This window comes from Penicillium crustosum, assembly GCF_028827405.1.
Source record: "Penicillium crustosum strain IBT 35664 chromosome Unknown utg000001l_segment0_segment0, whole genome shotgun sequence".
Classification (NCBI taxonomy): Eukaryota; Fungi; Ascomycota; class Eurotiomycetes; order Eurotiales; family Aspergillaceae; genus Penicillium; species Penicillium crustosum.
The window spans coordinates 4,121,994-4,148,107 of NW_026623122.1; the positions used below are offsets into that span (position 1 = coordinate 4,121,994).

The window sequence follows — 26,114 nt, forward strand, 5'->3', positions numbered from 1 at the left end:
ATTGATTTCTTTTCTTTCATCTTCACATCTTCACATTTTCATATCTCACCATGCGATCACCTTCAGTCAAACCCTCGGCCTACCCGCCATTGCCATTTCATCTCATCCGCTTCCTGATCTCTCTCTCCTCACTCGTCGTAGGCGTGATCTTGGCAGTGTTTACCTACCACCTCCACGCCGATGGCTACAAACTACCATATTCATTCCTGGTGGTAAGTAACCCTTCAAACGAAACTATCCTCTCTCAAATAAATACTAACCCCAATAGCTCTTCGTCTCATCAGGCCTCTCCCTCCTCAACATAATCCTAACCTCAGTAATACACTGCAGCTGCGGCCTATCAACAAAACTCTCCATATCCCTCAACATCCTCCTAACAATCCTCTGGGCCCTATCCCTGGGCCTGTTAAGCTGGAGCCTTTCAAGCACAATAACAACATCATGCACAACAACCTACTGGGGCAACTCGACCGGCATCGCCGTCTGCCGAAGCTACAAAGCCCTCTTCACATTCACCATCATCGGCGTGGTCAGCTACATCGCCGCAGTCTGGCTGGATGTGATCGTGCGTCGGCGTCAGACTCGTCTCGGCGCTTACGACCCCATGGGCTCACACCCGGGTCTCGATGACTCGGGCGCATTCGATGTTAAGATGGATGAGCGTCACAGCGAGTCTACTCCCGCTTTGCATGATTATGATAATGTGCCCCCTACGATGTCCGGTGCGCATGGTCAGACGTATGCGCAGGAACCTTCGGTTTATGAGCATAATATGCAGCATGCGCATACTGGTGAGGCGCAGAATTATTATGATACTGCGCCTGGGATGAGTCACCGTGGTGCACCCAGAGTGCGGTTTGGTTCAGTTGATGAGGATGGACATCAGCGGCCGGCGCAGAATACTGGGTATGACCCTGCTATGTATCGCTGAGTGAGCGTTTTTGTACCGGGGGGCGGGTTGTTTTTGTTTTTGTTTTTCTTTGATTTAATGGGGTTTTACGATATTCATCTGGGGTTGCATCTCGAGGTTTATATTCGGGTGTTTTGGGTTGATGACACGAATTTCTGCATGACGGCGTTTTCGGGGGATCAATGACTGGGATATGTGATATTTATAGGGAAATAAAACTGCGCAGATATACCAGATAGCAATGCGAGAATACGAGAAATCTAACGACTCTTGCATTTTGGGGTTCGTTCTAGATAGATTAAAACAAAAAGATCCTTAGATCGGCTGCGCTCATGAAGCAAATAACCATCCAACCAGAAGATAAGATGAGATGAGACAAACCCGACAATGAAGTCGCATCAACGAGAAGATCAGGGCGGTGCTTTTCGACCAAATATGACCAAAGCTCAGTTTACATAATGACCTCGTTGGACACATCCTATATAGAATGTTAGTTAATGGCACATGGAAAAGACAGGGGGAAAAATAAGAACATACCCGCTTAAGCTCCTTGTAAGGAAGACACACGCAGTTCTGCACGCGGACCTCATCGCCAACACCACACTCCTTACCAAGAATGGTGATGCTCTGCACCTTGATACCCTGCTTGACAATGCTGGTAGAGTGGCTGCCCACGGGGATGGGAGTGCCCTCCACGCGAGCCCAGGCACCGACACGGCTGCTCCAGCCGATAATGGAGTGCATGACGCAAGCGTCGTGGCGGATCTCGGAGTCCTCAAGGACAATCGAGTCCTTGATACGGGCACCGGCGCCGACCACGACACGTGGGCCGATGGAGACGTTAGGGCCGAGCTTGGCGGTGGGGTCGACCGAGGCAGTGGGGTGGATGTAGACCGGAGGCACGATGGTGGCGGAGGGGGCCGTGAGTTCAGGGGACTCGGCCTGGAATGCCTTTTGGAGGTACAAGGCGTTGGCGGGCACGGCAGAACCAGCGGACTTGATCTGGCGCCAGAAGTCCTTGGTTTCGTGGACAAAGAAGCGGTTGCTGTCAGCCAGATCGGAGAGGATGTCTTGCTCCAGACGGAGGACCTCGCTCTTCTCAGCGTCCTCGTCGTCTCCGGTGGCGACGAAGGAGGACTCCAGGTTGTCGGAGGAGGGGTACGAGAGGAGGCGGGGGCGGGTGGTGCGGCGCTTGATGGCGCTGCGAATGGCGGGGAAGATGCACTCTGTAGCGAAGAGGTAGACACCGCAGTTGATCAGGTTGGAGATGTGCGACTCGGGCTTCTCGACGTAGTGCAGTACACGCTTGGTGTGTGAATCGGACACGATGCATCCGAAGTTCGTTGCGGTGTCGTTCGACACCCGTGTACCCAGGATCACAGCCTCGGCGTCCTTCTCTTCGAATAGTCGCATCATCTCGCCCAGCGGGAATGAGCAGCAGACATCAGCGTTCAGCACCAGCAGGCGCTCGGGCTTGCCCTTGAGGATCGCATCACGGAAGTGGTACAGTCCACCTGCGGTGCCCAACGCTGTGTACTCCCGCAGGTAGAGGATGCGGAGCTGGGGGTATTCCTTCGAGGCATCCTTAATGAAATCCCGGAATACGCTCTCATCATAGTATCCGACCAGCATCACTTCGCGTACATCGGGGACCTTAGCCACCGCCTTCAGGCAGTGGTGGATGATGGGGTGGCCGGCGACTTCGAATAGGGGCTATGGGGATCGCAATGTCAACTTGTGTCCAGCGCATATACATATGGGCGATTGAATGAGATGCAGATGCATACCTTGGGCACATCGAGGGACAATGGGCGGAACCGGGTGCCTCTTGAGGGGCCTCCGACCTGTGGACAAAGTGTCAGTTATTGTTTATCGGGATGATTCCGTTACTCACCAAGATCACGGCCTTGGTGGAAGCCTGAGTATTGTGATTATCACGCATTGGTATATTAAGCATGACAGTATGCAAAGAGATGTGAAGACTAGAATCACAAGAACTCAAAAGGCCAGAGAGACCCCGAAGCTCTCAAAAAACGCCAAGACGACGCTTTCGGTGGGGCACCTGACAACATTTTACTCCTTTCGGTCTCACACGTTTTCAATGCCTCGTTGGTTTATGGAATTGGCATGATTAGTAAATAGATTTTCGTTGAATTATACTAGAAGATATCTGCCCCTTGCTGGGGCTATTTTTAACAATGTCTGACTATCTCAGCAGTTGTGGAGTACTGAGATCTGATAACTGCAATGACGTGCCCTTCATTGGCGGTGTGTTCCTATACAACGTGCCCGACGGCAGTTAGGGCTTGGGTCAAGGGTAAGAGTAAATAATATTCATTCTTGTAGACTACACTTCACCCATGTTTGTAGTTAGACATATGTAGATTATAGACATTTTATAATAGTCGAACTTCCAAGAGGTTTGCTTCTCCTACCACTCAATTATCCATTTATGATATATGATCGCTGTCAACTTATAGACATCCAAACTCCTATTGATGCTCTGAATCCCCTCATTTGCCATTGATTACCCCTCATGTTGCTTTCTGTGTATGTACAATTTACATCTCTGTGTATAAATTGGTGCCTGCCCAAGTGTAATCCTTCCCCCTGTACTACCTAGCGGGTCCACTACTCTCAGCGCTTACGAAATCATTCCAACATCCGGGTGATCACTTGTTCTAGTCTTTGTCTTCTCGAACCGAAGGTATGAAGAATTTCTGTTCCTTTGCCTAAATAGGTTTCAATGGGCATATAGATAGCCATGCCGTACTTGACAAGCCAAACCAAGTTGCCAACTCCAAGGTCTTGACTCCACTCTTTTTGGATTATATCGTAAGCCAATTTATTAGTTATATAGTGTGTTCGCAATGCAACACGAAAAACACCCAAGATCTTTTTTATCTTTCGTTTGGTAGATTAATGTGTACGCTGTCGGGTTTTTCTTATGACGAAGCGGCAGGGGTCCTTATCTTGGCCGCGAACTGATGGTAGCCATGTGGATCAGGTCGACTAGGCCAAAGATTGTTGTAGTGGAGTACTACGATGGGTAAAATTAGGCCTTAAGTAAGAAGATCCCCTCAGTTACTAGTTATATCGTTATAAATACCCTAGTTGACCTAAAGAATGTGCTAACTATCATTAGACGAATAAGGCCTAGCTTTGCTGCTTCTACAAGCCCCCGGAATATGTATATCGCTATTGATTTTCATAAACACTCTAAGAATAGCCAGCCCAAGTATAAAATATCCATGGCTTCGTTTATTCTCACTGAGTTCTCACTTTACTCTCACTCTATTTCACCTTACTAGTCTTCCGCACGACCCAATAAAACCCAGACCCAACCAACCCAGTCTAGGTAAACCAGTACTAGGTTCTGGGGCCCCAAATTGGGCTACAAACTACATATGTAAACAAACTCGCTAATTATGTGCATAATTCAGCGGATTGAGCTATTTTATGACTGCAAAGATCCCCTTTCATGTACAAACTAGGTCGAACTTGGCCTAAACTGGGTTGGGTTCTGGGTCGAGAACTTCGACCAAAAATGGATTATGCGGAAGTCTACACCTTACTCTCACCTTGGCCTCACCTTCATTTTCTTTCGACCTTACGCTTACTTTATTCTAATCTTAGATTGTTATCTAATGTTTTACGCCATCCTATCCCGTTGCCTAGGTGGTTGAAGATCATATGACTTATGCCGCTTGCTGCCTTGTGGTTCCTCTTAAAAGTTTCTTCCCTCTTCAACGTATATGCACTGGGTACTTTCATATTTTAGCATCTTCACATCTCGCTATCTAATGCTGTCAATCCTATCTCCTCTCGGGCTATAAGCACCTTGCTCGGTCGAAGCTTGTTTGCATCTTCAACACCTCAAGTTCCTGTCAAATTCGCACCACATGTCTCCACGCCATTAGAGATCTTCACCCAAGCTGTGTAGATCCCATCTTAATACCTTGGTACTTCATTCAACACCTGGGCAGTCACCATCCCACCTCGACTGATTAACTGACGATCCTTCCAAAGTGCATCAAACCCCCATACGGTCTACTACAATGGGCAGTAGACCACTTCATTTATCAAATCGACAGCCTCTCGACCGGTTGAATACTGAGTGGATCCCATACCCCACCAGTGAACCTGTCAACCATCCCCGAGGGTTGCCACTCGCCTACAACCTGTCTTTTCCGTCCTTGCTTCACGCATGCATTGACCACCGGTTCCGAAGGTCCCCATAACTCACCTTGAGTGGACGCGTTGAGAACACCACTTCGCCCTAACCTCATATTACGGCTTTATGCGGGATCAAGCATAAGACGCGTTTCCGGGCGCTGTGTCGACCATTTTGTTCAGTTCCGGCGAATCGACAGCAATAATTGATGTATCTCTATTCCTATGCCAGGTTCGAAGGGCTTGCACCGTCTTACCGGCAGATTTCGATTTTTCCGAAGCAGTTAGAGAGGATCGATTTTTCGCACACGGATACGAGATGGCTCGTTCGCATACTTGAACATGTTCAACATTTCCAAAGCAGTTGGAGGAGATCGATCTTCAATTTGTGGACACAAGATGGATAGTTCGCCTACTCGAGCAAGTGATGACACTGGTCGAAGAACGAAGCTGGTCAACCAGCGAAAACGAAAAGGCAGTGTGCAAAGTGTGGGGCAACAGAGACCAAATGGCACTCGAACTGCCTACGATTCAAATGGGCAAAAGACTGGGGACGATTGGTGCTCAGTTTGTGCCATGAAAAACAAAAGAGACGTGGAAAAAGCAGCAAAAGGAAACGACTACGCAAACTGTACATGTTTAGTGTGTGGAGGGTCCAACCTACCTGCTTGGAAGACCGCCTCGATATACTTGTCAAGTTGGGAGGAGAGAAACTCGGACGAGTACTTCAGAAAGCAAAGGGATAGGAGAGACTGTTGGCACTGCTGTCGCCGCTTTCAGAAGCAGGCTATCAAGCCGGTTTCTAACAAAGAGTGGAGATATGTGCGATACTGGTGCCCATTCCTAAAAGAGTGGACCTGTAGCCTGTGTCATGTGAAGGGCCGAGATGGTGGATGTTTCGGAATCACCATCAGCCACCTGAAAAATTCAGAGATCCGGTGCGAAGATTGTCACTGTCTTTATGCAATGACGCTCGGCAAGAAATCCCTCGATCGCACTCAGGACACTAACATTACCTGGGATCGTATCATATGTGGGAACTGCTACCAAGAGCGAAACAAGAACTTGGACAGGAACGCCAATAGGAAAGCCAAGACCAATGCAAGTGGGGAGTTAGTCTTTCCCAATAAGCAAAATTACCCACTGAGGCCCAAAGAGCTTACATGGCAAGAGTGGGCAGGTAAAGGCATGGGGGATGGACCGTTCCCCCAAACCAAACTCGCTGTTGTCTACCTGCTGCGAACCTATGGGTGGGCGAATTCGGGTTGATAGATCAAAGATTTTCAAGATCCTCATCCCTGCATGACCACTCTCGGGTCTGTGGGGTAATCATGCAAGCGAGGTAATCGATCTAACGAATAATGTCTTCATTTTCTTTTTATTTCACCGCTTGGAGGAACCTCGGTAGGAACGGAATTCTCCCTAAGCACATGGTGAAGAACAATATGATGCCAGATGATGATTGGGTAGACAAATTTAGCTAGGAATAGAATGCTCCCATCGGCTCGCTTCTTTCTGTCCGCAGATACTAGCAGTATCTTATACCGTAGGCCAAAGCAATAAGTATACAAGGATAGTTCCGACCCAAGGTAAACGCTTGAGCATAAGCTCTTCTTCAATGACAGCGCTGCTGTACAATAGTGGGTGTAGCTTAAAGATCCGAAATTTGTTTTGATATTGGTGATATTTACGAACCGAACCACCGGCTGGTGTTGATAGGTCGTTGTGGATTGATTTTAATCTGAACAATTTCCTTTTTTTTCGTATTTTGCGTGCTATTCATTTTTTTTTTACATTTTTGATCTCGTTCATATCTCCCTCCATCATATGCGAAACATTGTTGAAGCTCACAGGCATTCCTCGAGAACTAACAACTCAAGCCCACATTTGGGTCAATCAACACCAGTGTAAGTAGTAAAATCGTGAAGATAACGGAGGACGACAATTTTGAAAATCACCAATCCTCTTTGATGTCTGCAAAAGCAGTTTGATCAGAATCCTCCATTTCGACATCCGAGTCTCGGACAGAGTCCAACCACTCTTGAGCTTTGCTGAACTTTTCACGCTCTTTCAGTAACTGAGCACGGCGATGCTGGCGTTCGGGATCCTCTGTCATGAGGTCAAGGCATCGGGCACGACCTAAGTACCCTGTTAGGAATATTTCTCAACCTCATACTGGATAAATGTAAGGTGCATGCTCACCATTATCACCGAAAATTTCCAGGTCATCACGAAGGGTATTGACGACACTTGCACGACAAGCCCGGAACAACTTCATGTGAGTGGACTGACACAGGACGTCTAGGAAACGAGAAGATGCGATATCGTAGTAGGCTAGCGAGCTCTATTGTTGCAATTAGTACATTTCAGGAAATCGCCCCCAGAAGACTTACGGCCATCATCTCAAGTTCTTGGGAGTATCTATCAGGACCAAGTTGCTCTGGTTGAATCTTCTTGATCTTTTCGGGAATTCTTTCGTCACTCATATCGTGGCCACGGATTTTAAGCCAGCAACTGGCACGAGCATTGAGTCGACGAGCTTTGAGAGAGTTCGAAGCCTGTTGCATAAGAACTTGATGTTGACTTTGGGCCATTGTGAACGGTATCTCACGCTCAGACTTGCAATAGTCTTTGGCGATCTGAAGATGCGCATGGCGGAGCTTGCTCATGAACTCCTTCAGTATTCTGTTGAGTTCCTGGTACAGACCAGTCTGGTGATATTGGGCAAATTCTTCCTCGAGAGCTTCAATCAACATTCTGTGCACAAGGCTATGGGTAGCCTTTAGGAAAATCTCCATGAGCTTTCCCCAGTGCTCCACGCTCCTTTTGTTTAGATTTTCAATCGCTCGTGGATCAAGCTGGTTTGGCACACCAACCGTGTTAGAGCGAATTTTGAGTTCTGTGAGCTGCTGGAGATTGATTCGGGTAGACTTTGATCCTTCGAAGTGGGAGGTGCTGTACAAGGTTCTTCTCGGAGTTGACGGTTCTGACATAGAGGTACCACTCGCAGGCGACTTTCGTTTCTTTGGAGTTGATATGCTGACGCCCACAATTTTCATTTCACAATCGGAATCCACAACTTCTGCCAAGTCTTCGTTGTCCTTCTGCGCAGCAACGTCCAAGATGGGGCGTGTCTTTGTGAGTGCAGTTTGGAGATCCATAACGATCTTGTTCCACTGCTCTTGCAGCGGCTTTCGCTGCGAAGAACCATTCTCGATCCCGAGTGTTCCATCGAACAGTTCATGAATTTTCCGTTCAAGATCTGAGGTTTTGGCCCAAAGGATCCGCTGCACATCTTCAGTAGGAGGATTGGGCAATGTTTGAAGTTCTTCATCGATAGCTTTCGACTTTTCATCAATCTGGGCAATTATCAACGGCAAAGATCCTAAGATCTGACGCATCAAAAGGTCAGACAGTGCGGTTTGAAGTTGTGTGGTGCCAAATCGGTCATGGAATGCGGCGAGGTCCCGTGTCCACAGTGAAGAACCGAAGAATATCTCCTCCTCCTTCCTAGCTTGGGTATGACTGACAAGTGGATCAGGATTGTTTAGAATGACATAATAACCATGACCTAGCTTGAACTTTCTGCCATCCAGGATCTCCTGCCATTGATCAAATGCTTCGTCGGGGGGATGGCGATCAGGCTTGGTCAGGACTCCAAGGGTACGTTCCTTCGCGCCCTTGATGTCCCTAACAATACGAGCAGCACTGGAATTTGTTGCATCGCCTGTCATGGGTAGGGTGAGAAGTACAATGCAATGCTCTTGAGAAACATAATCCTTGACTAGGTTCTCGACCAGATTAACCAGGTAGCGTTCATTATCCTGTTCGGTCTGGCTAATCACTCCAGGCAGATCGTAGAAGGACAGATTTGGAAGACCAGAACCGGAGATATCCAAGCGGACAGCATTCGGAGAAAACTTAACCTGAGGCGGCTGTTCCATGTCAGCCAATCCGGGAAGAAAATCCTGCGAATTCGTGCTAGGGTTCAAAATTGCTAACTGGGCGCACAAGATAGCCCCTTTGACATCCTTTTTATTGTCCAAGGTGATAAAGTGTTCATCATCCTGGCCACCAAGGGCAATCCATGGCCCCAATGGCTCTGACTTCTTCGGCATCTTCATTCGCTTCGACGGATCGAAGATGTAGCGGCGTGACAAGTGGATCACACATTTCCAGCTGTCGTCGCTTTCGGAGAGATTGATCTCCAGGGGGCATCGCGTGCAGGTTCCTTCGGATCTGGGAACCTTGATCTCGGAAATACCCTCGATAAGGGAGCTCTTTCCGGTGCTCTGATCACCGACAACACATATCTTTGGAAGCATAATTTTGCTGTCTTCGATTCCCAAGTGACTGAGGTCTTGAATTTTCTTTACCAAATTCTTCATGTCCATCGTGAGGTTATCAAGAGTGGCCATGGGAATTGGGTGGACTGGAGTGATGTCACGGAGGCCCCGAGACACGGGCATTGGAACAGCTAAGCCAGCTATGGGAATGAGGTGGCTGGTTAGCGAGATTACTGCCTTTGGAAATAGAGACTAGACTCACAAATTGCTGGGCTAGGTTCCGACTTCGGAACTCGGTCATAAAGGCCTGACATGACGAATGATCAAGTCTGGGGGGATTATCGTTAGCTGTAAGACCGGGAAGACAGGAGAAAAGGAATGGTGGCTAAAGTCGGTGGCAGTGGCAGTGGAGAAGGTAAGGTGGGACATACCAAGAGACACAGATATCAAAGGCAGAGGATACGAAGGTGGACGACAATCAGAGTCGAGCGTGATTTTCAAGGCCTAGCTGGCCAAAATATTGAAAACCGTTGCAGGTGATGAGGTGTACCAGGGGCGAAAGAAAGAGCCAAGAGGCAAAGGTTGCCGACAGAAATGGATTGGTGATGCCAGTTAGGAGGAGACAGGCGAGGTCGAGGTCGAGAAAGCGGATGAACGAAGGAAGATGATGAGGAACAAGGGTAGGAGCATGGAAATGAAAAGGAGAGAAGCGTGGTAAAAAAAAAAAAAAAGCAAGCAAAATGATTGGGATAGCTAGAGAATGGCAAATGATGGGAAAAAAGAAGGGGTGCAAGAGGTTCTCGCGTACACGACAAGTAGAAGAAGAGATGGAAGATAGTCGACACTACGGTGTGGCTACAAGGTGCTAGTGAGACTTTATTTCAACAGGCACATATTTCCCTTTTCCTTGCTCCGGGTTTTTACAGTGCAGACCAACTATTCACAAGGAAGTACATCCTCTTGAAACAAGTATGCTAGAGTGAAACTGCCTGTAACATGGTGGCTTCAAGTGTCGTTCATAAGCCAGAACCTGCTAACGCAGCTTATAAGTCCCCTATTCTCTTCGGATTTGTTCATGTTCAAACTGGCCCAAGGTTCTTCAAGATATTTCCCCACAGTTACGAGGAGAAATGCGCTACAGTCATCCTTAATAGCAGTCAGTAGAATAAGTAAAGTACCTGATTGCTGAGCTATCCCCCATAGGATGACGTGATAATTGTCACCAAAATATTCCGTTAAAGGCCTCCATAGGCCACTGAATCTGGGACACTTGCAACATCTGCCCAGGTGGGCACCCAGGTTGGTACATAATCATCGATCCATGCCCTATTAGAAGCGACTTTCAGCTCTATAAAATTCTGACCATTGTAACCATCTTAGTTCATAAATACCATGCATTCCATGCCTCTTTGTCTGCTTAAACTGTTAACAGGACACTCTGAGCTAACCAGGGCTATCTTAGTTGTACTAGGTGCAGTTTACTCCATGCTAGGTATCCAAGTCTAGATATTGAGTAAGCTAAGCTAACCGAATTGCAGAGCCGATACCCTAACAAATAACCAAAACTACATATACTCTCCAACAGCGCATGACATATCAACGCTTCATCTTGTTAAATACCTAGGTATAACAGTCACTACATCGTTGGAAGTAGTAGATACACCCGTGCCCTAAACCCTAAATTTCAATGGTGTATCCGCGAACCATGCTCAACAATGGGAAACAAGATAGAGTCTGGGCAGTGGAACATAATTTTTTAAATTGAAACGTTATTTACATATGTAGTTAATATGTAGTTATTCCAATGCCTTCATGAAACGACTCGGGTCAATTTAAGAATGAGTCATGAAAGTTGGAAGACCCCCGCAATCGTCCAATCACGTTCCATGCCGATCCCGCCCAAAAATTCCATCTCTTATCCCACCATCCCACCATCCCACTTTTTGTTCTCTATAACCACACATCATGGCGGACTCCAACCCTGTTCAAGAGGCCACAGCCTCCATTGCCAACCTTCTTCTCGACGATGTCACCGGCGAGAAAGTCTCCAAGACTGAATTGAAGAGACGCCAGAAGCAGCGTGAGAAGGACGCCAAGAAGAAGGAGAAGGAGGCCGCTGCTCCCCCCAAGCCCAAGGCTGAAAAGAAGTCATCCGCCGAGGAGGACGAGGCCAACTTGACTCCTAACGTAAGTACTCTTGCTTATATATCAATTCCCAGCTTCTGCGAAGCTAATTAATGTGTAATTCCAGCAATACTTCGAGATTCGCAGCAAGAAAATCAACAAGCTGCGCGAAACCAAGCAGCCGGACCCCTACCCTCACAAATTCAAGGTTGACACCGACCTCCGCAAGTTCCTTAAGGAATATGAGGGCCTCCAGAAGGGCGAACAGAGACCCGATGTCACCGTTCGCATTGGTGGCCGTATCTACACTAAGCGCACGTCCGGCAACAAGCTGAACTTCTACGATATCCGCGCAGAGGGTGTTAAGGTCCAGGTAATGTGCCAAGCACAATTTGCGACTGGAAAGCCCTTCGAGGAGCAGCATGAGCTGCTTCGTCGAGGTGATATTGTGGGTATCGTCGGTTTCCCAGGTCGCACTAACCCTAAGAACCGTGACGATGGTGAACTTTCTATCTTCGCTACTGAGGTTATTCTCCTGACACCTTGCCTGCATGCCATTCCTTCCGAGCACTACGGTTTCCAGGATAAAGAGCTGCGTTTCCGCCAGCGTTACCTCGATCTCATCATGAATGACCGATCTCGTGAAATCTTCCGGACTCGGGCCAAGATTGTCTCCTACCTCCGCCAGTATTTCGAGAGCCGTGACTTCACTGAGGTTGAGACTCCTATGATGAACGCTATTGCTGGTGGTGCTACCGCCAAACCCTTCGTCACCCACCACAATGAACACAACATGGACCTCTTTATGCGAGTCGCTCCTGAGCTCTACCTGAAGATGCTGATTGTAGGCGGAATGGAACGGTATGTCAATTTTTTTATCCTCTATCGACCCATGCTAATAAACGTAGCGTTTTCGAGCTAGGAAAGTCGTTCCGCAATGAGGGAATTGACCTTACTCACAACCCCGAGTTCACATCTTGCGAGTTTTACCAGGCTTACGCGGATGTGTACGACCTGATGGACCTGACTGAGGACCTCGTTTCCGGCCTGGTTAAGCACGTTACTGGTGGTTATGAGACAGTCTTCCACACTCAGCATGGCGAAACCTACAACGTGAACTGGAAGGCGCCATGGCGGCGAGTGGAGATGATGCCTGCTTTGGAGGAGGCATGTGGCGAGAAGTTCCCTCCTGGTGACCAGCTCCACACCCAGGAGACCAACGAATTCCTTAAGGGTATTTTGAAGAAGATGAAGGTGGATTGCGCGGCTCCTCAGACCAATGCTCGTATGCTTGACAAGCTGGTTGGCGAGTTCATCGAGAACACTTGCATCAACCCCACTTTCATCACTGGTCACCCCCAAATGATGTCGCCACTAGCTAAGAAGCACCGCGAGCATGCTGGTCTTTGCGAGCGTTTCGAGGCCTTCGTTTGGTAAGTGCTCACTAGAGTTATAGTTAAAACTCTGCCGTTCTTTCCAAATTGGACCGAATTTGGTCCGCCCCGAATTGGCCAATCAGCTTTCAGATTTTTGCTAACTCAATATAGCACCAAGGAGATCACAAACGCTTACACTGAGTTGAACGATCCCTTCGACCAGCGTATGCGCTTTGAGGAGCAGGCCAACCAGAAGAGCCAGGGTGATGATGAGGCCCAGATGGTTGATGAAACTTTCTGTCAATCCCTCGAGTATGGTCTTCCCCCAACTGCTGGCTGGGGTATGGGCATTGACCGCCTGGTCATGTTCCTCACCGACAACTACAGCATCAAGGAAGTTATGACCTTCCCCATGATGAAGGATGACAAGACCGCCGCCGAGCCCAAGACCGCTGCCGAAGTGGTCGGCATCGAGCCCAGCCCCGAGGAAGGAATCCGTATGTTATTAATATCAGCAAATTTCCACGAGCCGGTATCACTGACGATGAATATACAGCCCACAAATGAATGAAACGACATGATTACCCGAGAAGAGGGGGTTGATGCTATTGATGTGCTATGCGTTGGGGTTTGCATGCAATTCTCTTTTTCATGATAAATGCAGCAAATAAAATAGGTTCCCAAAAATATCTAAGCCATACAACAAGTTTTCAAACAATATCTTTTGGTTGTATTTGATCCCAGATCGGTTGATGTAAGATAAAGTAGATATCATCACCTTGCTAGAAGGCAGGCAGGCCATAGACTCACAAATAGTTAACCCTAATTAGATTGGCCAGAGATTGGCCAGGTGCTCAAATCTCATCAAGTATACCTGTGTTATATCTTCGAGGGTTTCGATCTGTTTGCTTGCCCTTAAGGGGCCCTCTCCTCAAATTACCAGGCGTCATCCGATCCCATGAGACTGTATATAACAATGCCCAGTACAACTTGCATCTGAGAACCTTCATCAACCCCAAGCCTTTTATCTACACCTTCCATTTCCATTTCCATTTCGTACATCACCATCGTCTTCCTTTTTCTATTTTTAGTCAAAGCAACACTTTTTTCAAATATCATCAAGTACCATCGAGCACAGCTCTTTTACAATCATGGGTCATCATACCATGCCTCTCCCTCGCATCCCAGACTTGAGTCTTCCATCTTTTCGGGAGCTCGACGAGTCCGTCGAAGCCAACAGGCGCAACCAGCCAAGCTCGCGTCTTTCTAACAATATGTTCGATGGAACAGATAAGAGTTCCTCGTCTTCACCGCAGAAGATCAATACCATTCCCAACCCGTACCCACCCTATCCAGCTAATGGATGGCTTGTCCCGCCTGACCCCAGCCAGAATGTTTGTATCCATCCGTCTCTCCCTTGATATATTCATTCTAACATCTAGTTAGGCTTTCCGGGGGCCCGGATTTACTTACCAAGACGTGCGTATAGAACGTTAGATATACGAGATAGAGCGGAAAATACATAGCTAACTTCCCAACAACAGGTCTCTACTGGTGTGCTTCAACACAATGTGAACGCAGAGAGGGGTAAGGAAGAGAAAGCAAAAGTCTCTGTCCCAGGTCAAAAAGTGCAGCTTACAATTCCATCCTATAGATTTGACTCCCACCCCCCAACTCCCTGTACGCCTGAAGGAACCCCAGCCAATTCAGACATCCCCAACGTCTACGCAGTCGACTCTCAGCTCTGCACAGACAATAATCCGGGAGCGGCTATCTACAAGCACCCCGGTAGCATCAACCCCGGAGAATATCTCCCCCAACGTGCCTCGACGAATCCTAACAAATCGGGCCCCACCGAACAAGCAAGTCAACCGGCAAAGGATTAACCGCGATGCAACCGCAAACCACCGAGTCCAGAGACGGCGAGTCGGCGTTCACTTCTCAGAAGTAGCAGCCCACACTGCGAAGTGCGATGTGTGCAACAAGCGCAACAAGAACGGTATGTCTCGCTGCCAGAATTGCGGCTGGCAAATCTGCCGCAAGTGTCTCACCGACCGAAACGGAGACCGAACCCATGCTTCCTTCGGAGCTACTCATGTCCCCGAGGGCGGCGGCGATATGCCGGTGTCTTTGCCGCCTGTGGATGTGGGCCAAGGCCGTCAATCCGCTGAGTCGATTGCCGATGTGAGGGCTGCGCAAACTCTGCTAGATCTTGGATCTTTTGGCAGCGCGGCAGGAACTACTAGTACTATCGGCGTTGTGAGATGTATTTCAGATGGACAGAGAGTGGTCCATGCACCTCGCCGAGTCTTGCGGCAGCAGGTCGATGCTTTGTCTACTGATTCTGATATGACCTTGTCGATTGCTGAGGATGAGGAGTGGCCTCAGGATGAGGCTGATATCCCTATTGGTGAGGATGGTCTGCCTGTTGGATACATCATAACACGTCGCAATCCTGCGCGTGCTGCGAGACCTTCTACGAAGATGGCGGAATGAGTTGTGGAGTTGATGAAGCAGATGAGGCAGACGAGAGCAGGAAGGTGTCACTGAGATCTAGAGACTCAATGTAAAAGAGAGGTGAGAGGAATGCGAAACATGGAAGATCAGGTCAAAGAAATATGAAGGGCGAGAAAGAAGACGAAAAAAAGCAACAAAAAAAAAAAAACGGCTTAGCGCACTTTTCGGATATCAATTTTGGACTTAGGGAGATCAACCAATAACTTCATTTTAGTTCAAAATTTGTTTTTACAATAAATGAGTAGGTATGCTAGTTATACAATAAGACTCGAGAATCGCTCGAGTCAACAGATGAATGGAGATGGTATCAATTACCAAGGCGATTGATTGGCACAATCAACCCTGGCCGACATATTCATACACTCGAGAAGCAAGGTAATTATACTCTCTTCACGGCAGAGGCAGCAGTGCTAGAAAGCTGCTGGGAGCGAGCCTTCACAGCCATCTGCAACAGCTTGGCTGTACGCGACGGATGCCAGACTCGGCTACCCAAGATCATGACCCAGGTCAGGAGGAACAAGCTACCAGCCTGGTGGGCGGAAGCAAGCGGGGTGGGAACGAGGTAGAGAAGAGTAGTAATACCGAGTCCGACTTGGCAACAGGCGAACGCAAACACGCCGTGGACACCCTTTCTGGCAGGTGCTGGCAGGAAGCGCTTCATGGTGGGCGAGCCACGGGTGTAGGCCATCAAGCCGCAAATGACAGTGAAGGTGGTCACTGCGAGGGCGCGGTGGTCAAGTTGAACAAGAGAAGGATTCTCAAGCATGTTGCGCCACCAAAGATCGGAACGGTCCTCGTGGCGGGAGTAGCGGGCATCGAAAAGCTCCTCCTTTGGAGGTGCGAGTCCTTGACCCATCCATGGGAATTCGTTGTAGATAAGTCCAGCATCAAGACCAGCGACGAGACCACCAGAAATGACAGTTGTGAAGACCAAGAGAGCAATACCAGCGACTGAGCGGCGGAAGAAGGCCAGCTTCGGGTCGCGCAGCGCATTCAGCTGGTTGATTCCAGCAACTGGGTCGGCCATCAACCGATTAGACCGCAAAATAGCAAGACCGTTCCACAGCATCGCGACGTAGCAAACGAAAGCAGCACCCAGGTGAGCAGTCAGACGGTATTGGCTCACTCGCGGGTGACTGCCCGGAGCAAAGAGATCATCCTTCAGGCCAGACTTGACCATCCACCAGCCAAGGAAACCCTGGAAACCAATAAGACCAGCAATTCCGCAGAGACGCCACGCCATGGGCGTAGAGACCTTCTTCCTAGCGACGAAGTAGACTGCAGGCAGCACAAACGAGATTCCGACGAACCGGCCCCAAAGCCGGTGAATCCATTCCATATAGTAGATCGACTTGAACTCGGATAGGGTCATGTTCGGGTTAAGCAATTGGAATTCGGGAGAGGCACGGTACTTTGAGAACTCATCCTCCCAGTGTTCCGCGTTCATTGGAGGGAGGGAGCCGGTAACAGGTCGCCATTCGGTGATACTCAATCTGTGCCAAAATGTACCCCGTTAGCGTTCGAAACTCAGTTTTCGTGAAGAACCAGCAGCCCAGTCCACATACCCTGATTCTGTCAAACGTGTCAAACCACCGAAGACCACAATTCCAAAAACACTGGCCGCGCTGCCTAGAAGCCAGTATGCAACGGCTTTGTCGCTAATTTTGGGGAAGCTCGATTTGGCTTTTGCGGAACCCCCTTCAACCGCCTCGGCAACGGCTGGTGCGGCATTTGAACGGTTAAGACTGGAGGAGAAAAATTTCTTATTGTTCAGAAGGTTCGATTGAATCTTGGTGGGTTGACGGAACTGAAGGGCACCGAATTGGCGGATTGATTTGGCTGCGTAGCCCTGACTTGGAAGGCATTGGGATGTGAAAAAGTCCTTTGCCAGACGAGGCGCAACACCCCGCCATAGCGACAGAGAGCTCCCCAGCGAAGCCATGGTTAAGGCGGATGAGTGAAAGAAGAACGAAGCTGAAGTTCGGGGATTGTACGATGTCGCGGAATGTCTCGGCCAATCAACAGTGGAGCATTTGTCGGAGTGGAATAGCCCTGTCAACAGTACTCAACAGTTGACAGTAACATTAAATTTGATAATTGAGAGAATGCTGACATCTATATCGTTCCATTTAGAACTGACCGTGAATATCCATGTATGGATCCAATATTGATGTTGATGCCTGAGGCGGAGACATCTCGGGGCGTTATGATCGCCGCAGCTCCAACTCTCCGCGTTGTATTGATCCGCCTCACTTGACTTGCTTCCCAACACAGCGCCAATATGTCCTACGCTTTGGAATCAAAGAAGCGCAAGTTTCATCGTGTTCTAGAATCAATATCCAAACCTCTTGCGCCCGACACCGCCCCCAAATCAGCCCCTGCAACGCCAACGACAGTTCAAGACCGTCTCTCCGCCAACTTATCGGTCAAGAAAGTACGTCTGGCTAGTGCCGACCGTTCGGATCTCACAGCAGTGCGCAACTCAATCCACAAGATCTCGCGACCGGGGCACCGAATAGCCTCCGCAAATTCGAATCAGCGTCCAACCTTTGTCCCTTGGGACCGCGAACGTTTTCTCGAGCGGTTAGAGACCTTCCGCCGCGTCGACCGGTGGACTTCAAAGCCATCTCCGATCAATGAAGTACAATGGGCGAAACGTGGGTGGATATGTACGGATGTTATGCGCGTCACCTGCGTGAGCGATTGTGGTGGCGCAGTCGTCGTGAAGCTTCCAGATGAAATCGATGAGCTCGATGGTTTCAACATTGAGAAGGTGGAGGAGCGGAAGGAAGTCCGTGAGTAATCCAACCGATTGCTGGACCGGCTAAACAAGGTTACATGCTAACCTATATATCTGCAGGCGCGAGGCTGGTGGATGAGTATGCGAAAATGCTAAGCAGTGCTCACGGCGAAAACTGTCCCTGGCGAAATAAGAGCTGTGATGGTGAGTCTGAATGTGGCACTGTGAAACTTTTATTGACTAACATCAAATTAGCCACTATCCAACATCTCCCTTTGACCAATTGTGATGTTGCCCTATCGGGACTTCACAAGCGATATACGAATATTTCGAAAATGGGCGATAAATTACCAGCTGAGGATATCGTTCAGACTCCGGAAGGGCTTGACCTTGATATTCTCATCAAAGGACTTCCCGACGAATGGTTCCAAGAGGCCCAGGAAGCTGCTGTATCCACCAGCGGAGAGACTCAGCCTACAAACACCGATAACCAAAACTCAACAGAAACACCCAAATCTGCCAACCGAACTGCCTTGGCTCTGGCATTGCTCGGCTGGGATACTGCCTCCGATGGAGCTGCGGGGTTAGTTGGGTGTGGTGCGTGTTTCCGTCGCCTGGGGTTATGGATGTACAAACCCAAAGATAATGGAGACGTGACCGTCTACACTTCCCTCAATGTCGCCGATGAGCACATGGATTATTGTCCCTGGATTGACAAGGTGGCTCAAAGTGGCACTGGGCGGCCCAACGAGAAGTTGACAGAACTACGCGCGGGGTGGCAGATGGTCACGGAGGCCGTAAAGGTCAAACACCGCCGCAGAGTCCGCACCATGGCCTCCTCCGATACATTGCGGACCGACACAAGTACACCAACAGAGACTGGGGGCGAAGAAGAAAACCCGGACGCGAAAAAGAAAGCAGACCGCGAGTGGTGGGCGAAAATCCGACGGGTAAGACAGGTTTTGACGGCCAAGTCGCCAAAACGGAAAGCTGTCTTGCCTCAGTGATCTTGCATTATGGTCTTCTTTTCTATTCAATATTACATTAATTAGGAGCGCGGGTTTTATGACGAGGGTCAAAGTGCATCTTCAGCGGCTTGTGTTTTTTTTTTCCCCCAGATAGCTTCGATTTATGGACATTGTGAGCCACGACACTTCGCAATGGTAAGAATTGATTTATCTCATGTTCATGTCTAGTCGCCGTAATCTTAAAAATCCATTTGAAGGAATGTACCTATATATGTACGTAGACAGATGAATGGGAATTAGGGTTGCCTTGAGATGCTCTGATTGGTCGAGATCCGGAGCTCATTGGACTTTGTTCGGACCCCCAGCTGGCCATTACTCTGATATAACTCTGACTTCCACATCTCCGGAGAGCAATATTTTTGTGAAATCTGCCTAAAATTCTATATTTCTACTAAGATTAATTATTCTAATTCACAGATACGCCTTTCTTTCCTCACCGGATCTCCGCACCCATCGTTCGCCCGAATCATTTCTTTGAACATTTCACAACTCTACCCACGTCGCCATGGATTATCCCAATGGAGATGGAGCTCATGATGGAGCTCGTGGGCGATCCACTCCCCGCTCGCCTGTCCGCACGAATGCCACACACCCTCCGACAGACACCGGAAGACACAGGAGCATCGAAGGAGACGGTGCGGCAGACGGGTCGAGTCATTTATCAAGCGCCGCAGCCAAGCGCAAAAGACTCCAGGAGAGACACCAAGCCCTTCGGAAACGAGGCCGAACTCCGCCGTCAGTATTCTCACGACGCAACCGCTCCCGCAGCCCTGGCGGCGCTCCACCACGCGAAGACCGACGCTCTCGATCGCCACTACAGCCACGCCGCTCTCCCTCCCCCGACGCACCACGTCAACGCAAGAGACCAGGTGGCGGAGCGCGACAGGGGCTCGTAGACCGTGAGACGCTACGACGCAAACAGGAAGAACGTGAACGTGCGGAGCAAGATGAGGCTATGCGCAACTCCCAGCAGCGCGGTGTCGCAGATGTGGTCCGACAACACTACAACGCGGTTCCTGAAAGAGGTCGTGAGTGGCGGAAGACGGAGAGCAAGATCAAGGGGCTACGAAGCTTCAACAACTGGGTGAAGAGTACTCTGATTCAAAAGTTCTCTCCCGACGAGTCATTTGTGGCGCGATTCGAGGATAGCAAGGACTGGGCGGACGACAGCCAAGGCCCGCCGCCCCCTGCTGATCAAAAGCTTCTCGTGCTGGATCTCGGTTGTGGTAAGGGTGGCGATCTGGGCAAGTGGCAGCTAGCACCTCAGCCGGTTGACCTCTACGTCGGTCTTGACCCTGCCAATATCTCGATTGAGCAGGCGCGAGGCCGGTACGATCAAATGCGTACCGGCCGTGGCCAACGTGGCCGTCGACCACCCCAGCCGATTTTCCATGCCGAGTTCTACCCGAAAGACTGCTTTGGCGAGTGGCTGGGCGATATCGACATCGTCCAGCGGGTTGGTATCGATGCCAATGCCGGTCCCGGTGGGTCTATCATGGCCTCTCGCTACGGCGGTGGCGGCTTTGATATTGTCACATCTATGTTTGCCATTCACTATGCCTTTGAGACTGAAGAGAAGGCCCGCCAAATGCTCAGCAATGTCGCGGGTTGCTTGAAGAAAGGCGGTCGTTTCCTCGGCGTTTGTCCCAACTCAGATGTCATTACCAGTCGCGTTTCTACCTTCCACAAGGAGCGCAAGGAGCGTGAGGCTGCCAAGCCGGCTGAGCCAGAAGGCCCCGAGGATGGTGAAGTCGAGGAGGATGAGCGGGCCCAGTGGGGCAACGATATCTACCGCGTTCAGTTCCCTGGTCCAACCCCCGAGGATGGAATCTTCCGTCCGCCTTTCGGGTGGAAGTACAGTTACTTCATGAAGGAAGCAGTGGAAGAGGTCCCTGAATACGTTGTTCCCTGGGAGGCTTTCCGAGCGTGAGTGTTGACCATTATCACGATTTGCCATGCATAACTAACTTTTCATTCAGCCTGACCGAGGATTACAACCTGGAATTACAGTACCGCAAGCCATTTTTGGAGATTTGGGAGGATGAGAAGAATCACCCCGAGCTGGGTCCGCTCAGTGAGCGGATGGGTGTAAGAGACCGCACTACTGGTGCTTTGAATATGACAGAGGAAGAGAAGGAGGCCGTCAGTGAGTAATTCCCAGATATACATTGCTTTCATCAGCTGCTAACAGGTGACATCGCCAGGCTTCTACCATGCATACTGCTTCTACAAGGTATAGGCTGTCGTGGAGACTTGAGTATCCCATTGACCTATATGTAAACTATTCAGCACTCAGCACTTGTATTTTCAATTTCAAAAAATGATCTCCTTAGATATCAAAATACCTAGACTTCCCAACAACAGTTATATGACATGAATCGCAATTGATGGCTACAACACTCAAATCACCGGTATATTCACTGCCTTCAATAAAACTCCAGTTAGCCTCCTCAATGCACGAGTGTACCACTCCCAAATCCCTCCCAATCCCTCTATACATCCTGCTGCTGAATCTCCACCACATTCCCATCAGGATCCGTAACCATCAAAAACATCTCAAACCCAATCAACCCCTGCGCCTTAACAAGCGCTCTCTTAGCCTCAAGATGCAATCCCGCAAACTCCCCAATCCCCATCGAATTAGGCACAGGCCCCGTGAAATCCTCCACAGCTTCACCAACCCTCTTAAGAATCGCCACCCCCTGCGCTTCAAGATACGTCTGCGCCTCGGCAACATCGGGAACAACAAGCCCAACATGTCCAAAGGTATTGGTTCTTTCGGTCGATGCGATAAGCCGGTCATCCGAAACATTGAACTGCACCAGCTCCAGCAGCCCGTACATATTGTTCTTGGCAACCGCCATCTCTGCGCCGGTTTGGAAACCGGTGCCGTTTCGTCCGCCTTGCGAGTAGCCCATGTAGGTTACTGAGTACTCGGCTGTTACTTGTGCGTCGAAGATATTGCGCATGCCTAGGATGTTTCCGTAGAAGTTCTTCATGGCGGGGAGATCGGTGGTTAAGAGGCCGATGTGGTTTAGGGCGAAGCCTTTCGTTGCCTCTGGGGCCGGGCCATCGGTGCCTATTGTGAAGGGGTTGGGGGCGTTGGTGTCGCGACGGGATGGGTTGCAGGCTTTCGTTGTTTGGATTGCCAGGAGGAAGGAAAGGGTGGAAGAGAGGGTTGGGATATGCATATTCGAGGTAATTGGAGTTGATGGGAGTGGCCTTTAGATTGGGGGATGGATGTATAAATGGCTATAATTCGAGATACTTCCCTGGGTATTTCTATCCTTTATATATCTGGAGGGAAGCTCAAAGGTCCTTGAACTTGGATAGTGTTTGTAAAATCAAGTTGCTATTTGAAAAACGCCATGGATTCTGCCTACTAAACTCGTTGGTTTATCGTACATTAACATCGTAGTGAAATAAGGAGCTGTTGGGCCTAGTGGGGGCTGCGCGCAAGGCTAGCTTTATACGGTCAGACCTGGCGACATGCCAAGGCTAAGTCCAAGCTTCGGGGTCTAAAGTTTCTTCGTAGATTCAATGTGTTGTCCATCTTACGGGCATTTAAGGTTGATTGTGGAGTATAATCGAGTCGAAAGCTGCGGGTAAGCAGCCACTAATGGCAGCGGCATATACACCGCTAGAGGGCATAGCGCTGCATTAGGTTACGATGTTATAGCCTTTGCAATTGCAGATCAGTGCTGGAATCAGATCCGTATACGAACGCCAAGCCACCCGCAACTTTGACATGAGCATTAGATTGGGCCGTGAAGGTCGTTCCAACTTTCGTCCGATTGGGACGGGTTTCAGAGCAAATGCATGGTTATGCAGATTTACATAACAAGGAATCCTTGTCGCTGAGTAGGTCGTTGTGTATGGTTAAGGCGTCCCGCTCTGACTTCGTTGTTCGAAGTCAGCGTCACAATGTAGTTTGTTGGGGAATATTGAGGTACATACCAAGGGTTTTTGTGATGCTGGACTAACAAAATACAGCGCATCGATATAGCTTGAATATTGCGACGGTGTTTCTTAGTATGGGCTCATGCAGGGGGTTTGTGCAATATAATTAGTGATAGATGAAACCCTAACTACTAAGAAGTGTTGTTCGGTTGTTTTGTTTTTCGCACTTCCAATTTTGAGATGCAGTATTGGTATGAGAGAAAGGAAAATATATCATCTAGATCTAGGATATAAGACCTTGAAGTGATGGGTGATGAGAGCAAAATGTATCCACATATTCATCTAAAAGGTAAAAAATTTACCCTGATATTAATATAACCAGATACCGGAGTAGATGATGCAGAAGAATGAACATGAGAGTGTCTCTTAAAAGAACTATACTCCTCATACTTCCAACCTTGGAATGTCCAGGCCCACTCCGCACTGATAAGGCTTATCGCTGATATATATGTAACCCAAACGGGACTAGCGTCATCGCGTCTCGCGTCGGGATTTCGAGATGCCCTTTGTTACTTGGACTTTCTTTGTCAATGGCTTAGGAACCCTGTATTCGAATCAAAGCATAAAACCCCTGGTAATCCGGATCTCACTAATCCACTCACTACAATAGTTCTTTTGCCACGACGATGTCGGCAACACCAAGCCGGCGGCTTTCAGTCCATCCACAATCAGCACAATCACGCAGACGAAACGCAACCCACACCTCAGTCTCAGAAGCTACACCTCTACCAGAATACGAGACTCCCGAGGCCCCTCTCACAGCCGAGAGTCAGCGTCAAATTGCCGCCCTCCTCGCATCACCACACCTCCGCAACCTCCGTACCCACCTCCAACATGCCACCGAGAAGCTCACACACTCAGGTGGTGAAGTAAATGAGCGTCTTAGTGATGCCAGGATTCGATACGAGAAACTGAAGGAAGCTCGCCGACGCCAAGGCGACGAGGACGTGGACGACGATGAGAGCAATGAAGAGTATCAGCGGCTTGCTGAGGCAGAGACTCGAGTCAATGCTATTACTGCTCAGATGGAGGAGAAGACTCGACTGATTGTCGACTCAGAAATAAAGCTCCAAGGGTTGACAGATGCGATGGGTGAAATTGAAAGAGAGGAAGGCGAGACTGTCGCTGCTGTGTTGGGAGTAAGACAGACCCGCCGACAGCGGGCAAGGCAGAGAGCCAATGCTGAAGATGATGCCGATGGGACCGAGGATCCTACCGATGGCGATTATGAAGATGCGCAGGAGAGAGAGATGCGCGAGCGCAATGCACAGAACCCGCCTAGTCGCAAGCTAGTCGATAAGTTGGCGGAGGGCGTTCAGAAATGGGATGAGCTTTCTTTGACAGAGAGGTATGGGCTTTACTCCTTGCCATTTTTGTGGCTGTTATACTCGAACACATATAAACTGACAACCACGATCTAGATATGCCAGCAATAACTCCTACATCGGCTTCTATAGAATGGTACACGACTCCAAGTTCCCCGGCGACGACGTCCCGCCCTTGCCTCACTCATCTACATGGTTCGAACACATGGAAGATCCGAATACGCGATCAGGGGCACCGGCACGTACACGCAACCAGCACCGTCGTGCCTCGCCTGCCGACTCCGACGATGACATTGCCATTGAGCGCGAGCGCATCTCCCTGAAATGCCCATTGACTCTCACACCTTACCAGGACCCTGTGACGAGCACCAAATGTCCGCACAGCTTCGAGCGCGAGGCGATTATGGATATGATCAAACGCAGCCCGACTACTATTGCGCCCCCGGCATCTCGTCGTGGACAGCGTCGCGTCCATGTGGTCAAATGTCCTGTCTGTTCTATTCCGTTGACTGCGGACGATTTACGGCCAGATCCTGTTCTACTACGACGTGTTCGCCGTGCCCAAGAGCTCCAGGAGCGCGAGGAAGAAGAAGATCACCTTGAAGGGGACGGAAGAAAGCAGAAGGATCGCAGTACCGGCATTACCTTGGGTAGTGACGTGGAAAGCGATGATGATGCTATGGATGTTGATGCCCCTCCTCCCTCACAGCACATCAAAATGGAGCCGCTCAGTCAGGCTGCTCGGGCTGCTCAATCTGATGATGAGTCCGGTGTCGATGCGGAGAATGCAGAAGAGGAGAGTCAAGAAGGGGAGGATGAAGAAGAAGAAGAAGAAGAGGAGGAGGAAGAGCAGAGTGAAGAAGGGGAAAGCGAAGAGGTGGAAACTGATGAAGAGCAAAATGAAGAGGCGGAAATGGAGGAACCGGACTACCAAGAAGGTAAGAGTGGGGAAGAGGAGAATGAAGATAATGAAGAGGTGGAGATTGAACAAGAACAGGATAAAGAGGTTGACACTACGGAACCGGACAACGAACAAACACAAGATGAAGAGGTGGAAATAGAGGAACTGGACAATGCAGAAAGTGAGAATGAAGAAGGGGAGAATGAAGAGGTCGAGATCACTGGACTGACCAACGGAGAAGCAGGGAATGAAAATGTGGAGATTGAAGAGCCGAACGACAAAGAAGTGGAGACCGACGAACTTGACATCGAACAAGGGCAGAATGAAGAAGAGCAAAACGAAGAACTGGAAGTCGACGAACCAGAAAATGAAAATCGGAATGAAGAAGTGAATGAGGAAGTGCTTAGCGATGAAAGGCACAATGAGGAAGAGCAGGATGAAGAAGCGCAGAACGAAGGCAGACACAGCGAGGAGGAGAATGGGGATGTGCAAGATGAAAATGAAGATGTGGAGAGCGAGCAAGGACAGAATGAACTTGTGGATTCTCAGAAGGATGTGCAACAAGTTGATGTGCAGAGTGAGAAAGGGCAGAATAAGGATACCAGTGACACTGAGGACACTGAGGACAGCGAAGACACCGACACTGACAGTGATAGTGATATTGAGCTCAAAGTCGAGGGCGTGTCCGAGGATGAGGAGGTTGAAAGCTACGAGAGTGATTGATATGCATGATACCGTCTATTCTGAGCGTTTTTAAATGAATTCCCGTTATGC

At 49.3% G+C, this 26,114-nt stretch overlaps 11 protein-coding genes across 11 annotated transcripts; 7 read left to right on the forward strand and 4 right to left on the reverse strand.

Annotated features, from left to right (window-relative positions):
* Positions 1-50: 50 nt before the first annotated feature.
* On the forward strand, positions 51-931 carry N7487_001552 (uncharacterized protein; the record flags this gene model as incomplete). The annotated part of the gene is made up of 2 exons (XM_056869300.1): positions 51-212; positions 269-931. 2 exons carry the CDS (start codon positions 51-53, stop codon positions 929-931), a joined length of 825 nt encoding a protein of 274 aa, XP_056734084.1.
* Positions 932-1,321: 390 nt separating this feature from the next.
* On the reverse strand, positions 1,322-2,892 carry N7487_001553 (mannose-1-phosphate guanylyltransferase). The gene is made up of 4 exons (XM_056869301.1): positions 2,805-2,892; positions 2,698-2,754; positions 1,448-2,623; positions 1,322-1,388 (listed from the first exon to the last, which is right to left on the reverse strand). The coding sequence occupies exons 1-4, from the start codon at positions 2,865-2,867 to the stop codon at positions 1,362-1,364; spliced, it is 1,323 nt and encodes a 440-aa protein (XP_056734085.1). The 5' UTR covers positions 2,868-2,892; the 3' UTR covers positions 1,322-1,361.
* A 2,533-nt stretch (positions 2,893-5,425) lies between these two features.
* Positions 5,426-6,352, forward strand: N7487_001554 (uncharacterized protein; the record flags this gene model as incomplete). Its single annotated transcript, XM_056869302.1, has 1 exon — positions 5,426-6,352. The coding sequence occupies one exon, from the start codon at positions 5,426-5,428 to the stop codon at positions 6,350-6,352; it is 927 nt and encodes a 308-aa protein (XP_056734086.1).
* A 685-nt stretch (positions 6,353-7,037) lies between these two features.
* Positions 7,038-9,683, reverse strand: N7487_001555 (putative dynamin GTPase; the record flags this gene model as incomplete). Its single annotated transcript, XM_056869303.1, has 4 exons — positions 7,038-7,222; positions 7,286-7,427; positions 7,477-9,569; positions 9,632-9,683. The coding sequence occupies 4 exons, from the start codon at positions 9,681-9,683 to the stop codon at positions 7,038-7,040; spliced, it is 2,472 nt and encodes an 823-aa protein (XP_056734087.1).
* A 1,641-nt stretch (positions 9,684-11,324) lies between these two features.
* N7487_001556 (lysine--tRNA ligase KRS1) lies at positions 11,325-13,440 on the forward strand (the record flags this gene model as incomplete). The annotated part of the gene is made up of 4 exons (XM_056869304.1): positions 11,325-11,556; positions 11,621-12,354; positions 12,402-12,926; positions 13,041-13,440. Exons 1-4 carry the CDS (start codon positions 11,335-11,337, stop codon positions 13,438-13,440), a joined length of 1,881 nt encoding a protein of 626 aa, XP_056734088.1. The 5' UTR covers positions 11,325-11,334.
* Positions 13,441-14,020: 580 nt separating this feature from the next.
* On the forward strand, positions 14,021-15,365 carry N7487_001557 (uncharacterized protein; the record flags this gene model as incomplete). Its single annotated transcript, XM_056869305.1, has 4 exons — positions 14,021-14,263; positions 14,316-14,348; positions 14,414-14,456; positions 14,524-15,365. 4 exons carry the CDS (start codon positions 14,021-14,023, stop codon positions 15,363-15,365), a joined length of 1,161 nt encoding a protein of 386 aa, XP_056734089.1.
* Positions 15,366-15,765: 400 nt separating this feature from the next.
* Positions 15,766-17,328, reverse strand: cox15 (cytochrome c oxidase assembly protein cox15; the record flags this gene model as incomplete). Its single annotated transcript, XM_056869306.1, has 2 exons — positions 15,766-16,879; positions 16,952-17,328. The coding sequence occupies 2 exons, from the start codon at positions 17,326-17,328 to the stop codon at positions 15,766-15,768; spliced, it is 1,491 nt and encodes a 496-aa protein (XP_056734090.1).
* Positions 17,329-17,667: 339 nt separating this feature from the next.
* On the forward strand, positions 17,668-19,133 carry N7487_001559 (uncharacterized protein; the record flags this gene model as incomplete). The annotated part of the gene is made up of 3 exons (XM_056869307.1): positions 17,668-18,181; positions 18,247-18,330; positions 18,382-19,133. The coding sequence occupies 3 exons, from the start codon at positions 17,668-17,670 to the stop codon at positions 19,131-19,133; spliced, it is 1,350 nt and encodes a 449-aa protein (XP_056734091.1).
* A 526-nt stretch (positions 19,134-19,659) lies between these two features.
* abd1 (mRNA (guanine-N7)-methyltransferase) lies at positions 19,660-21,393 on the forward strand (the record flags this gene model as incomplete). The annotated part of the gene is made up of 3 exons (XM_056869308.1): positions 19,660-21,080; positions 21,134-21,300; positions 21,359-21,393. The coding sequence occupies 3 exons, from the start codon at positions 19,660-19,662 to the stop codon at positions 21,391-21,393; spliced, it is 1,623 nt and encodes a 540-aa protein (XP_056734092.1).
* Positions 21,394-21,646: 253 nt separating this feature from the next.
* On the reverse strand, positions 21,647-22,345 carry N7487_001561 (VOC family protein; the record flags this gene model as incomplete). The annotated part of the gene is made up of 1 exon (XM_056869309.1): positions 21,647-22,345. One exon carries the CDS (start codon positions 22,343-22,345, stop codon positions 21,647-21,649), a length of 699 nt encoding a protein of 232 aa, XP_056734093.1.
* Positions 22,346-23,740: 1,395 nt separating this feature from the next.
* N7487_001562 (SUMO ligase MMS21) lies at positions 23,741-26,063 on the forward strand (the record flags this gene model as incomplete). The annotated part of the gene is made up of 2 exons (XM_056869310.1): positions 23,741-24,462; positions 24,536-26,063. 2 exons carry the CDS (start codon positions 23,741-23,743, stop codon positions 26,061-26,063), a joined length of 2,250 nt encoding a protein of 749 aa, XP_056734094.1.
* Between the last annotated feature and the right edge of the window lie 51 nt (positions 26,064-26,114).

Bases quoted from the DNA above. Each gene is read 5' to 3' on its own strand.
- N7487_001553 (XM_056869301.1), bottom strand. From the start codon at position 2,867: ATGCTTAATATACCAATGCGTGATAATCACAATACTCAGGCTTCCACC. The intron at 2,755-2,804 runs GTGAGTAACGGA...CTTTGTCCACAG, and splicing joins CCACCAAGGCCGTGATCTTG to GTCGGAGGCCCCTCAAGAGG. The intron at 1,389-1,447 runs GTATGTTCTTAT...CATTCTATATAG, and splicing joins CTTACAAGGAGCTTAAGCGG to GATGTGTCCAACGAGGTCAT.